This window comes from Falco naumanni, chromosome 12 (genome assembly GCF_017639655.2).
Source record: "Falco naumanni isolate bFalNau1 chromosome 12, bFalNau1.pat, whole genome shotgun sequence".
Classification (NCBI taxonomy): Eukaryota; Metazoa; Chordata; class Aves; order Falconiformes; family Falconidae; genus Falco; species Falco naumanni.
Window position 1 is genome coordinate 25,768,367 of NC_054065.1, and position 15,042 is coordinate 25,783,408.

Consider the following 15,042-nt stretch of genomic DNA (forward strand, 5'->3'; position numbering starts at 1 on the left):
TGCACATTACATACTGAGAAACACATGTGGTGATAGCTGGAAACATGTATGGGTGCAGGCATAAAATCCATTGCCCTTGCTAACAAAGGACTGAAGAAACCGACATTATACTCACCCATCTCGGAGGAGCAGTAAATAGTCTCTAGAAAAGTCATTAAGCAGAAGCGCAGAGGGCTGGGAACGTTGAGCAACTGCAATAGGTTATTTACCTGTTTCGGTGTCTCCCTGGGGTGCGTGACAGTAACAGCAGTCCATGAAGATAACGTAGTTGAACACATTGAAGAGCAGACCTGCAATCCCGACAATGAGGACGAGCAGTGCTTTCTCAGTCTTCTGAGGATTGATAAACCTCTTGATTGCCTCAACAAAGATGCTAAACATCAGAGCGGTGGCAAAAACAGAGTTGCCAAAAGCTCCTAGCACATCTGCCCGGCTGAAGCCGAAAGTGTTAGCCTTGTGCCACCTGATGCGACTGAACCGAACGGTGAACAAACCGATGATCATGGAGATCAAGTGAGAGAGAACAGCAAAGGCATCTGACGCTAAGGAAAGAGAATTGCCGACATAGGCTACCGAGATCTCAACGGCAAAAAGCACGAGGCTCACCACGCACATGAGGATGAGCCTGCTGCTCCTGCCCGAGTAGCGGCCCATTGCGGCTGCTCTCTTCCTCTTACTCCGAGGTTCTGCAAGACGCAGCGTGCAAGGAGCAACTCACTGCCTGCGATTCTGCCCTTCACCTGTCAGGGCTGCTCACATGCAGGAGCCACTTTTATAGGAAGCAGTAAAGCAATAAATCAGTTTAAAGGGCAGCTTAGCTAGATTTGTCATATGAAGGCAGCCTGAAGGCTCCAGTCCTGTAAGGGTTCCACCCTCGGAAAGCTTCTTTTTTTTTTTTTTATCACTACAAACCCAAAAATAAACCAAGGGACACTGCTGGGAGCACCAGCACTTGCTACCCTGCCTAATGTCACTGTCCTAAAAAAATGAATTAGGCCCAGGCAGGAGAGCCAAAGAAGGCAGCTCAAATTTTTAAGCAGTTTGAGGCCTTTCTTTTGCATAAAACTCTCCTCTAAGGTCTATTTCAACCATTTCTGTTAGAAGTAACTTTAGTACTGAGAAAATACTACGACCTGCCTGCAGATGAAGACATGATGGGTGGTCATTATTTTTAAGAACATGGTAAACGTGAACTGCCTGTAAGTGTCGTCGAACTCGTCATCCACCGAGCAAGTTTCAAAGACAAATGATCTTCCATTTTAGCAACCTGGAGTTCTCCACTGCTTGTACTTGTGGCGCTTTTTAACGTTGCCCATGGAAATGGAGCAGAGTTGGAGGCCACTTTCTAAACATGCAGGCAGTAGACATGGAGGCTGAGTCTTCACAACAAACCCCAAGCACATCATTTATTTCCCATTTAGAAAACCCTGTCTATCTCATAATCCCAAAGTAATCCTCATACACTTGCAAGAAAGAGCCAGATTTGGGGAAAGCACAACCAAAGTTAAGGGGGCAATAAGAGCTTCAGAGGTCCTGGCTTGTACCTGGTGTCATTTCTGGAACAGAGTAAGAATCTGAAGCAGTAACTTTTTTTTGGTCACTTACTGTAGCATCTGTTAAGCTCCTCGGTGTACACCTAATTTAGGCACACTCACAAACCGCTGCCAAGGAAATCTACCTGCTCGTAGCACACTAGGCAATATGGATGATAAGACCAGGTGCCTTCCTTGAAAAGTTTACGATCCAGTTTTTGTTTGAAATTCCCACCTGTGCACATATATACACGGTTAGTTACAAGAAAAAATGGAAGGAAATTACGTGCAGTACAGCCACCGAGAGATAAGATAGTAACATTGATAACCTGAGCTGACCAACCGTCCCTGCTGGCCTGAGGCTTCCCAAAGTGAATTAACTTAAAAACTCAAACACCCACCCCCAATTTTTATTTTTTTGCTCACAGGATTTCAATAGCCAAAATATTTACGTTTAAAGTCCAGTTCGTTGGAAGCCTTGCTTGCCAACAGATGCAATTTACTTATTTGTCTACCTACACACTGCAGCTGCAACTCCGGAGGGTTTCCCCCGCCGCTATTTCAAGACCACCACTAACCTGGTAGGGTGAATTAGTAGAACTAATTACAACATTGAAACTGGTACTTGCTCTTCTCCATCGTCTCCCACCTGCGTTACTACTTCTATTCCAGCTATTTTTCTATGGTGTTTTCTTCCTTTTTAACTGCTTACTTTGTTACCTGAACAACAACAGCATCCAAAATGAGAAAATTTTTTCGAGAGTTATTCATCTTTCAATGGGAACAGACCGAGGCCAAACTTCAGAGCTCTCAAATGTCCTGCCTTACGCAAGGTTTTGACTACCAACACAAGAGCTCAAGCTAAATGAAGCACTCCCTTTGCAGCACGGCTAAAACGCTCAAGTGTGCTCTATGTTGTCAATGAGGAGAAGCACCATGTTAAGGGAGATTCCCTACCCCCCACCTTACTATGCTATTTAACCCAGTTTTATCCATATATAAGAACTGAGGAACACCGAGAGATTTACAGTTCTCATAAACACAAAGTCCTATCATTTAATCAACTGTAGCGTATCATTCTGATTCATATACTTATTTTCTAACAGACACAATCTACTGAGAGTCTGAAAGCCTTCGCCCCAGTACAGTTAAGAGGATGGATGTTTCTATAAGGCTTTGCTGATAGCTCGGATGGCACTTCTGGTGAAAGGACACCTCAGATGGAAGTGCCTCTCCCAGGCAGCCATCAGCCTCCCCGCAGAAGATCACCTCAGAGAGATCTGCTGGCGACTGGTCCACATTCCAGACACTTCAAGCCCAACTATGATCAGGAAGAAACATGCTGGGGGAAAGGGGTGGGGGGAAAAAAGGGCTGACCTGTGAAATCCCTGGCTTCAAACAAACCCTTTTGTAAGTTGAGAGCAACTCACAGAACAGTGTTGTCAACATGTTTGCTCATGAATTTGGTCCAGTCAACTGGTTGAGAGGTTGCTGTTTGTTCAAACTGATAAAGTTGCAGCAGTGCTGGCGACTGCACTTAATCTTGCCTTCCCTTTGTTCCACGTTATTAACTGCTTCCACATCTCTTTTTTAAAACACCGGTGTTGTAGAGGGTTTTGATGGGAGTTGAAAGTGCTCATCTATTCTTAATAATGTTTTGCTCCATCAAAAAAAATCTCGGCATGCTCCTGTCTTATGCCTGAGGACACTGAAACTGCTGGTTGCTGCCTCCCCTCACCCCCAGCATGAGAACGCTGCAGCAGGCAATTCCTCTCAAGACTTGCCTTAGCTACCCAGCATTTGAGGCTGGAAAAACATCACTCCAGTATTACTACTTACTCTCTTTCTCAAAGTATAATTCCAGTCTCCAGTGTTAGAGACAGCATACCAGGGTAGAAAGACCTTAGGGCAACTCTTCTGGTATTGTCAACTGAAAACAAAAGATGACTGCATGCACTGACATATCATTCCCCAAATCCTTTGCTCATTACTACCTCCGCGACCGTCTTTATACCTAATAAATACCTACTATACAAAATACCTATACAGGTGAATGCAAGGCAGACGATTTTAAGATGCAACTGAAGCAAACCCTTCAGGACTAACCATCAGGAAAGGAATATTACAGAGAATTTCCAAGTGCTCAAGCACTCCCAGCAAGCTGAAGTGTTTAATAATTTTCACACTTTTCTGTGAAGAATCAGGGTATTACCCCAAGGTGCATGATCCTAAAATGGACATGCCACTGATTCAGATTTAATAATGAGAATTTTGATTAGGAAGGCTGACCACAGGAATCTGGGCAAAAGCAAACATTCTGCGTGCTTTTGAAAAGCAGAGAAGTGTGAAGATCTGGGAATAGCATTGTAAGTTGCCTGTATACTTAATTTAGACTATTGATGCTACATAAAAATAGGGTTTTTGAAACAGGCAGCCATGGAGTATTGTCCCAGGAAGAGTCTGGGGAGGTTCTTACTGGTCCAGCTTTTTAATTGCCCAGTTTTCACGCAACTGTTCTCAGGGAAAGGGATTTAAGTAGACAGCCTTCAAACAGACAGGAGAAAAATGTAACAAATTAAGCATGTGTCATCCAAAAGTTATTTTGTGCCAGGGCTATCTAATTATTATTTTTTTAATTCAATCAGAGCGTGAGTAATTTTATTGGAAAGTGGAAGTAATTTTATTTTTAAAATAATTTCTTAACTGCAGCATCCAGCATTCTCTGCTGAAGCAACACATATTAAGTGCAAGAAAAGCGAAAGGGTTTTATGAAACATGCCTATAACCACATATATAACCACAGCCTAAAACCTTTAGCACTGAAAATACCTGTCTTTGGATTGCCTTTGCATTGCTCATTGCAGTATCACTGACAGACAAGTATAAATGCCAGTTTATAAGGTAAGAGAAATAGGGCTTTGCTAAATACCTGCAAGGAATGCCATTCACGCGCATCTTGCAAACAATGTGGCATTTAAAGCAAGAGAGCTTTCAAATTTGTTTACAAGTGGGTGAAAATATTCCTCAAAACGCCTGACTCCAGGGGGAGTTTTCAAAAAGGGTAGCATTTACCACACCTACAAGTCAGCAGCAAGTCTGTACCGAAAACTGAAAAATTTGAAGGCAAAATTAAAAGCAGATGTTTTATCTATAAAGTTGATGTGGGCACACTAAACTGTACTGTACAGTGTTCATGACATTCTCTCCAGTCTTTCAGGCATTTTCTCAATGTACACATGCATCACAACAGAGAAAAGACGAGCAAAGGATACCTATGCTCCCCATTGAGCCACACAGAAAAAACCACCAAAGCACATTACAGCTCACAATACATGTTTATTATTAGAGATGTTTACAGAAAAGTCTGTGAATTACTGCTAGCCTAAGACTGACAACTGGGGCAGGTTTATGGTTTATGGCTTTGTTTTTTAAATCATTTAAAAAGTCGCAAAACTGATTAAGTTTGGGGGTTATTTCAGTCTTATTAAAAAAAGTTCAATTCACAGATAAAGGAGAAGGTGCTTTCACTAGTAATTTAGTAACTACGACCAAATAGGGTGTAAAACTTGGCAGGGTTTTTGCCGCAGACACATCTTGCCCCACACTGTAGTTCACGGAGAGGCTGAAAAGGTATGCAGAGGCTTTTTGCTCCCATGGAGGGGGCGCCAGGCTCAAGATCTTGATCCCTGAAATAAAAGCGTACTCATAAATAAATACTTTCATTTAAAAATAAAGATGCAATAAAGCGTATTACACATAAACCTCAAAAGCACACTAAGCAGTCTGAAAGTTTCCCAAGTAAGAGAGTAAAAACACTGAATTATGCAGGACAGCAAGAGTCAAGGGTGAGGACTGTACATCAGTGTTATACCCAGAGGCATCTTACATCCCTGTTTTATATTCAAAACATTTTGATTTTGACTTTGGTGATACTCTCCAGTTCAGTTATATTTTACCTGGCAGTGGTCTTCTTGATCCAGTCCTCGCACTCAATTTCCCCACAGAAAGGGATTTGTACAATCTGAAGGATGGGGGGAAGGGGAAGAAGAGAACAACAGTTATACGTCTGGGAAAAAAAAAAATCATCCTTGCCTATGGAAGATTACTAAACCCTAACATCTCACATACAGTCAAAACCGGAAAAGTTCCAATTGCCACAATTAAATTTTAGTAGTTCTTTCTTGTCAGAGAAATAGATAAGCATAGTCATCTCTCCACAGTGCAGCATGGAAAAACCTACACCAACCCACAGCAGCATTTAAATCAAGTCGGGGTACTGGTTTTATAATTATTTTTTTTTTAACCCAATATATCTTCCTTCTGTGCAAACTATAATCACTGTTTTCTCCTGGAATACTTTGTTTTTCAGGAAAAGTTTAATACTTTCAGACTGCAGAACAAATGCTTGCTTACATACTGCAAGACAGTGCTTTCATGATGAAGTTTCATTTTTAATTCCATTACTATGAATTTTCATATTTTCTGAATAAGACAAGAACATACATATTTTAAGAAAACAACCATCAACAGCACATGTTTCTTGGGGGCAGGGTGAAGTGGTGACTATTTTCCTGCTCTTTCCTTTCGTTAGCTTAACTGAAGAAAACCGAGAAAGATGAAATAATAATCCCATACACTCTTCTCAGTACTACTCTTAATTGTTGTAGCAAATCTCTTTTCCCAAGTCTCATAAGTCTATTTCACTGATTTTTTTCATTTTATAGGGTTTTCACACTGAAAATTCTGTTTACTACTAAAAAGTAGGATTACTGTTAAAAAAACACCCCTTACACACATATGAACACTTATGTAATGCTAACAGCTAAGGGCAACAACAGCTACTAAATTAAGCCTTCAGGCATTTTAATTCTACCCAAACTGTGAATAAGGTTTGCTCATCTGTGGCTTGCTTTCACCAAAATTGCGTTCTTAGTGCAAAATTCTCAATTTGCCTTGAACTGGAAGACACATTCACTAGACTTCATTTTATAGCTTCACTTTCTTGCAACTGAAAAAAGGAACTATTACCAACCTACTACACTTTTCTTGCATTAAACTGTAGTTAGATGATTTTTTTTAAAGTATCTATGCAATTATTCTTAAAGTTTCAACTAAGCTTTGCAAGCAACTTAAAAGAACACAGAAGCAGTCAGCATTTTTAAAGAGCTAACAGTCTACGTTGCAATTATAGTAAGGGGAGAGCAGCAACAGGAATTAAGCTTACAAATTTTCTTCTTAAATAGCAGTCAGTGCTAACACCGTAATTTCAAGAAATTACAGAATACATATGCTATTAAATTTTGTCCACACGACATATGTAAGTAGAGAGTGAAACAGTCATAAAATGATGTATGTGATTTTTTTTCAATTCAGAGAAGCTGATTATAATAAACTTATGTTATATAAGTACCAAAATCTAGCTGTACACAATGGTGAATGTTGGACATTGAAGACCAGGCATTTTACCCTCTCCACAGGCAGAGGGTATCATCTGGAACCTCTATGGCAGGAGAAGAAAGGGGTTTCTGCAGTATTTAATCAAAATTAAAGAACAACACTTTATGTGCATGTACAAATACAGAATTAGCTTCACATTCCATTCCTGCTGCTCTTGGAATGAGCTTGATTCTTCATTTCAGTTTATTTTTTACGTACAAGTTTACTGTAATTTTTAAGATTTTTTTAAGAGCTTATTTCTTCCTTAACTGTTTCTTTGTCTTGAAGACAGTCAAAAATAGTTTCAGTGTGCTTGTTTAATTCAGAAGTGAAAGGTACATGATGGGCCATCTTGAAATCACAGCACATGAGAGCAGTAGTACCAGCTGAACGTCTATGCAGAGCACAGTTATTTGTTAAGCCAAGAGTAAAGATTTTTGGGTTTTAAAATCGACTACCAGATGCTGTAGACACACTCGCACCAAGGAAATGGCGCGGTCAGCAGAAAGAGCCCAAAGCTCTTTGGAAGCAGAATATTTCACACCTGTATTTAGTTATGCAGAGGAAAAAAAAGTAGTACTACTACTAGAGCACCTACACACAGAATGTCTGAAAACTCTACATCCTCAGCTTCATAAGCATGCTAAATCAGTCCCTCCTCGCTTCATAATTATTTCTGTAAATCTTCTTATAAATTGAATTTAAGTGCAACAGAAGTGCAAGTTAACAAAAGTACTATGAATTCTTGGTATTTGTGCATTTGCCATCAGAAATTTTGATGTTTTCAGAGTAGATCTAATTGATACACAAAAACCCCTAATGTCTTTTTATAAAACATATAGCCTTAATGATTGATCCCAGAGAACCTACTACTTGAAGACATTAATCTTAATACATGAACAATTTCACAAGCTGAGGTTTGTGACAGAATTTCAAGGTTAAGAACTTCTGCAGTGGATCTCTGAAAAAGAAGCCGCAGCTCAGTTCTCTACTGAAGACTTTAATCTCTCACCTAGAGTGCAAATACTTTGTCAGAACTTTACATTTTTCACAGATCTCTAGATCAGTAGAGCTCAATCATCCACATTATGAGCTATTCTTACTATCAATCCAAGGTTTCAGACTTGCAGTAATTATTAATGAACCCAATGGCTTCTATTTGGGTCATAAAAGTAAAACTCTGTGACGTAAATAGCATGTACTTTAAACTCCTACTTGAACCCTATTATGAGATTTGACAAGTGTTTTTCACTGTTACCATTATGATAATGACAGTAAGTTTATCTTAATCTGAGTATTTACATTAATCTCTCTGAAAAGCACCTTCTGATAAAAATGTAACACTCTAAATACAAATTACCAATCTGTAGCATTGTAAATCACTGCAAGACACCCTGTCACTGCTGGCATAGGACTACACTTCGAGTGGTGGTAACTTGAAACACTGTTTTATTTAGTAAATACAGTATTTTAGCAAAAGAAGAAAGCTATGTGTATCATAAATTTTGAGAAAGCTGATTATTTTTGTGTGCAACTCTATAGGAGAGGCTTCATCTGCTTGTGAGGGGAAGTTCCATAAAAACCACAACAGTATTCATATAAAAGCTTTGAAATTTCTAGCCCCTGATTATCTATAAGGGACAGAAAATATGCAAAGGCACTTCCTGGGATAGAATGAAGTAAAGTTCCTTACCTTTCCTGAATCAAGCTCTTTTTGAAAGTCCTCCATAGTATTGGCCACCACCATATGACTTTTTAGGTCCTCAGAAGCTCTAAGAAAACAAAACAACCAAAAATTCAGTCAGGGCAGATTTATGCACATAACCTTTCTGGCCAAATGAACTAAGTTTGCAGAGTCAGTCAAAACAAAAAGTTACAAGAGAAGATACATATTCATTTGAATCAGGTTATGTCTTTCTATCATTTCCACCTTCAAAGACAAAATCTTGATTAATTGCCAATGGGGTGTTCTCCGGGCTGCTGAACATTTCACTGTGTTAATTTACACTGTTGTGCATGTCAGTTCAACGCCAACCAGCTGTAGATAGAAATAGTAAGTACTATAGATGCAGATTTTTCTTTTTTAATCGTGTTCTAAAACTAAATAGCAAAATGCTTTTTAACTAGATTAAAAACTACGACACCAGGTAAAAATATTCTGCTTGTAAGCAACTTCTATCACCACAGAAGAAAGCAGAAAAACTCAATCTGCTGTTGGTGCTGGATCAGCAGCCTGTTCTTAGTGTACTTACAAACAACAATTTGCAATGACAGACACACAAGGGATTTTGGCACATGCAATAAGTGCTAATAACAGTTCCAAATGCATTTGATTGCTTATAAGAAAGCAATCCTATGAAAGTCAACAGTATATAGGGTCTAAAATATACCTCTGAACACAGAACTTCAACTACTGAAGTTTCTTGGACAGCTTTGTGTCTTTCCAAATCCCCTACCAAAAGCATCTTTCAGGAATGAATCCTGTGCACTATTATCCCATTAACTATTTATGGTGCATTTGTTTATTAATACTTCACATGAATTAAAATAAGTATTTTAAAAAATAATTTCAAAACCTTTAATATTCTTTTTAAGTAGCACAATAGGAAACTTCTATCACTATACATGAACAAGTTTCAGAGGCACAAAAATGAAATGTCACAATGATGGGCCTAACTCGTCTTTCTCCACAAATGAAGCAACAATGGGAGAAATTCTTCTGACAGGTGAAGTACATCTGCAATTAGCGCAGCTGTTTACTGTACTACTCAATTTACCTGTTGTAAAGGTTAGCATGGATCTCCTCCAAAACCTGCTTCAGTCTATCTTCTGCTTCATGTTCAGAAAAGGTCAGCTTCTGTCCTGTGTCTCTTCTAACAGCTACAAACTGTTGGCTCTTCATGTCTCGTGGTCCCACTTCAACCCTGACTGGAACACCCTTCATTAAAAAACATTAGGAGTTATCGAAGGTACAATGAGTAAGTCATTCTCAGAAGTCCTTGGGTTGGTTGGTTTTTTTTTCCTCTCTCTCTCCCCACCTCTCTTTCTTTTTTTGTTCTAAATCCCCATCTTAATATGGAATCACTCTACACATTTAAGTTTCTTTGGAAAAGTATCAGAACATAGTCCACTGCTTTTATGCATTTCTGTCTTTTCCATCCATACTCTCTTCACTTGTGCATTATACCTCGCTCCAACCTTGCTTCACTAGCTTGGATGCTGCATCTCTGCCAACATGCAATTAATACTAAGACAGTTAAACCACAACTAAAATTACACTAAGACACGTATCCCCAATAGTGCAAATCCAGTTTTTTGAAGATTTTGAAGATTTTTTTTGAATTTTAAAGAATGATTAAGACTTCTATAGTCATTTTAATGTTTTAGTTCATCCAATAATACCTTTTAATTCTGTTTTTACAGAACACTTCCAATGGCATAAACAGCAGATAGCAAAAGTTCCGTTAAATATAGCCCTAATATCAACATAGAATATTAGACTACAAACAGACAGTTGCTTTATTTATGTAAAGCTTTTATGATTCATAAACTTCAGTGGTAAGAACTATGTAATTTCTCATCTCCCATATAACATCAAACAAAAGAGTTTCCATTTAACTAATAAGTTAGGAGTCCACTGAGTTTAACTTATTTTCTCTACATCCTGCTAACACATGTCCCAAGCTGTACACATTTTTTCATTGGAAATGAAGACAGTGGGTGTGAATGCATTTTGGTGGGTGGTTTTGGTTTGATGTCATACAGGTTTATCTTTGCTGTTCCACTGTGTGCAGCACTGTTGTGACCCTGGAGACACTTGAGTATTAGCAGACATTTTTAAACATGCACGTAATTTGCGCTATTAATTTCATTTTCTAGTTATACGAAGTGGAGACTTGCAAGTTCAAAAATCACTAATGACATGTAAATCCTAGCGAAGAGAACAAGTCTCAAAACATCTTTTCTTCATTTATTAATGGAAGTGACCACTGATTATCAGGCAGAAACTCTTCACTTAGAGAAGCATTTGCCTTCAAAATACAAGGCATGCTTAACATGCCTCATATATACCCCCCACCTACAAGCTTCAAAACGCCTCCTGAAAACAGAAGTACCTTAAGCTCCCAGTGGTTGAACTTCCAACCAGGTGAATAGTTGTCTCTTAAATCAGCCCGTACACGGATATTAACACCAAGCAGCCTATTACGATATTCATTGCATTTCTTCAATAAAGCCTCTTTGTCCTCTTCAGAAAGGGAATTTGTGATACCACAGGGAATAATTACAACCTGCAATATAACATGACATGTACTTTATGTTATAAAAAAGTTATCTCATAGTTCAGCTCCTATACTATGTTAAGTCTTCCAGGTGTCCAACATGAAATGCTCATGAATTCCACAACAGGAAAGGAAACAAAATTGTAGTTTAAGGAATTTTTACACACCTGAACACAGGCTACTCGAGGTGGGAGCACCAATCCCATGTTATCTCCATGAATCATTGTCATTACACCAATAGTTCGAGTTGTAATGCCCCAGGAATTCTGATAAGCAAACTGTTTTTCTCCTGGTTTCTTGGGATCTTCAAATACAATTTCAAACATCTTTGAGAAATTCTGCCCTAGATGATGTGATGTTGCTCCCTGAAACAGATGCACACAGAAAATTCTACTCAACTGAAAGTTAAGTCTATCAAGCATCAGTTTAAGACTTTCATCTTACTGTATTTACTGAAAAAAAAAAATTCTTCTAATAGATAATCACCTGGATTGCTCTTCCACTGGCAGATATAAATGCCTCTACAGTAGTAGTATAATCACCCCCTGCGAATTTCTCCTTCTCTGTCTTCCTTCCTTTCACAACAGGTATTGCTAGGAGATCTTCATACACTTGAGCATACAGATCAAGTATCTGCATTACCTATGATGAACATATTGTCTTTAAGAATTACTCAGTATTTTGCATTTGCTAAATCATGAAATACTTTTATGTACCAGTCTACAAACTTAAAAATTTAACGCTTTCTCAAGATTGTGATTGAAAAATAAGATTTTTTTCAATTGCTTTAAACTTTGGCTGTTATGTTCTGTGTCAAATAGCAACAACTATAAACCACAACAGAAAACAAGAACAGTCGCTGCAGAAATGCCAGCCCAACGGTTACATTAACTTCTCGTTTCCAGCTAAAAGTTTGATATGCCATGACAGTCAATGAAACATCCGTATTTCAGGCAAAGGAAGTGTTAAAATTTCTAGCAGTTAACATGTGAACACATTATATAGATTTTTAACGAAAATAATTTTTAGGAAAAGCATTCTTTATATATCACACTCTTCAGACTCCCCATATTGTTTGAAGAGACTAAAGCCTCAGACACAGGCTACATCTAAGAAAACAGTGAGTTCTAGTACACTTGACATTTTTCATAAGGACTCCCAAAGAAAAGGAGACAGATTTCCATGAGGTCCTAGTAAAAAGATTTGTGTTGCTATGGAGTAAAGTAATTTTGTGAAAGTAAAAGCACCAGCACATTTGCTTTTTACCTCCTCTGCTGCTTCTTCATATGTTGCAAATGCTGTGTGACCCTCTTGCCAAAGGAACTCACGAGTGCGAAGAAAAGGTTGGGGATGTTTGAACTCCCAACGCTGGAGGGGAGGAATAAAATAATTGAACACCATGATTAATGCTGAAGTGCCAAATTATTGTTAAATATAATGTTTATAAATAAGTATTAGAAAATTCTCAACAAAGACAAAAAGTCAACTATTCACAGATTTCTACTTAAACAATATAAACGTACATTGATAAAGCACGTTTTACTAGAAAGTGAGAAAAACAAATCACACAAACCACATTCATACTTTTGCCATGAAATATGTGCTGTGATCAGTACCGTCATGCCACGTCCACATACAATAATTGTCCTACACTGCACTTAAGATACAACAGTTATTCAGAAATCATGTACAGACATACCACAACATTGCACCACTGATTAAGCTTGATAGGAAGATCCCTGTGTGACTGCACCCACTTTGCATAGACAGGATACATGACTGGAAAAAGAAAGCAGCTTTGGGTCTCTGCACAATACAGCCAGTTTATGCCAAACCTTTCTTTCTGCTACATACAAGCTGTATGTAATTCTCTGCTGTAAAAACTATGCTTTTATGTTTAATTCTCTTTAAAAAGCATTTTTTATCTTAACACATACTATTTTCACTGAAAAGAATACTTTCATGTCATCCTGTTTCTCTGCAAAACTGCTTGCTTGCTAGCCAAAGTACAATCCAAGGCTTAACATCCAATGACACTACGTTTGAGTCACTGACTTCGAGCATGTAAATACATCTAGGTTCAAAATAGAAATTCACTGACCTAGAGATTTCAGGATGCTATAACATACCTGGTTCAATTAAAAACTCATCCAGCCTTAGGTCTTAAATTGTTTATTTAAATTACTCGGAGGAAATTTTAGTAAAAGCTAGTTTCACAGCCATGGTCAAAGTACACGCAAAACTAAAGTGAATTATGAGATGAAGAAATTTTCCTATCAACAATATAGAACAACAAATGTTGTTCAGTCAAATCAAATCATTCTTCAGGATACTAAGGGAAAAATTCCTAGAGTGTACATTTCCTAGAAAAGTCCATTGAAGGGAGCATACATGCTGTGACATTTGCTATAAGCAGCAGCAAATTTAGGAAATTTTGGTAAGGAGTTACAGAAAACGTTCTAAAAAACAGGTTTCCGCTTTTCAAAATGGAAACTTGTCTATCAGCTACATTATACCTCTAACTGTGTTATTTACAGCCAAACTGCACGAAGTCTACCTGTTTCACTTGTGGGACGTATAGCAATTGGTTCAGCCAGTTCTGTTTTCCCAGATCTTGTGACCCACGCAACCTAAAGGAAGGGGGTGAGGGAAGAGAGGGAAAAAAAAAAAATCAAACAAAGTAAGTTTGAAAAAAACCTTTACTATCATACTCAACCACAGACTAAGTTGTTGGGTTTTCTTGTACTCAGATTAGAACAAAGTTTTTAAGTGTACCTCAGGAGCAAAGTCAGCAATGTGAGTCTTCTCCTTCTCTAGGGCAGCCTGGGACACGAACATGGGGAAGTAACAGTTTTCCACTCCAAGTTTCTTGATCTCTGCGTCGAAGAAGTTCTTGATAGCTTCCCAAATAGCATAAGCCCAAGGACGAAGAACATAACAGCCACTCACATCATAGTATTCAATCATCTCTGATTTTGTGATCACCTTTCAAAAGATTATTTAGATGCTGAAGTTTCAATTTTATACACAAAGAACATTTAGTAATTCATGTGTGCGGCATGCAATTCAAGAAAAGTCTCCTATTTACAACTTTGTGCCCAAAAAGTTAGCAAAGATATGCTTTGGTATTGCTTCTGTTTCTTGTAATTAGAAAAAGTTACGCACGAACATTAAGTTTAATAATAGATCTAAATAATGTAAACACACTTAACTACAACTGAATTTCAAGAATCCAAATAAGAGACAGTAGCTAATTTACAGGAACCAACAAACTGCACTTCTGTAACAAATGTCTCTAGCTCACGTCAGAAAAGATTTTTATTTCTTAAGGTATAATTAAAAATTATACCAGCAAGAGGCAATGTACACCACTAATATCTCTTTACAATCTTTCGTAAGTAGGCTAATCTAAACTAATCATCCCTACTCTGGTTGTTTTGAACCTTATGAGCCAGCAAATTCATTCAGTATCAACAGATTCTGACTTTTGTTATACACCATCCTGAGGTGAAATCAAACTCCCAAGCCTGTGAAATACTCTTACTTCACTGAAGTTTTGTACTCTTAATGAAAGAGGAGTTCATACGTGAATTAAGAAAATATATAAATATATATATATGTATCGATATATATATAAATATATATATATATATATAAAAGGAGGGAGGGGTGGAATGGTTGACACTCATCCTTTTTACAGCTTCCTGAAGTTAGTCAGACCGTCAATCCAGGCACTTCTACATAAGACTATGATAGAAATTCAGGAAACAGAAAAAAGCAAGTATTTTAATTCA

The 15,042-nt window shown here is 38.0% G+C and overlaps 1 protein-coding gene across 7 annotated transcripts in view; it reads right to left on the reverse strand.

Moving 5' to 3' along the window:
* Positions 1-4,848: 4,848 nt before the first annotated feature.
* EPRS1 (glutamyl-prolyl-tRNA synthetase 1) overlaps positions 4,849-15,042 on the reverse strand; it is a 39,115-nt gene continuing 28,921 nt past the window's right edge. For all 7 annotated transcript variants that reach the window (XM_040611499.1, XM_040611497.1, XM_040611495.1 and 4 more), the window contains 11 exons: positions 14,024-14,233; positions 13,806-13,878; positions 12,948-13,027; positions 12,515-12,616; positions 11,735-11,890; positions 11,416-11,613; positions 11,084-11,257; positions 9,746-9,906; positions 8,662-8,740; positions 5,489-5,553; positions 4,849-5,218 (listed from right to left, as the gene is read on the reverse strand). In XM_040611499.1, coding sequence (XP_040467433.1) covers positions 5,068-5,218; positions 5,489-5,553; positions 8,662-8,740; positions 9,746-9,906; positions 11,084-11,257; positions 11,416-11,613; positions 11,735-11,890; positions 12,515-12,616; positions 12,948-13,027; positions 13,806-13,878; positions 14,024-14,233 — 1,449 coding nt within the window. In that variant the 3' untranslated portion in view covers positions 4,849-5,067. The remainder of the gene's footprint in view (positions 5,219-5,488; positions 5,554-8,661; positions 8,741-9,745; positions 9,907-11,083; positions 11,258-11,415; positions 11,614-11,734; positions 11,891-12,514; positions 12,617-12,947; positions 13,028-13,805; positions 13,879-14,023; positions 14,234-15,042) is intronic.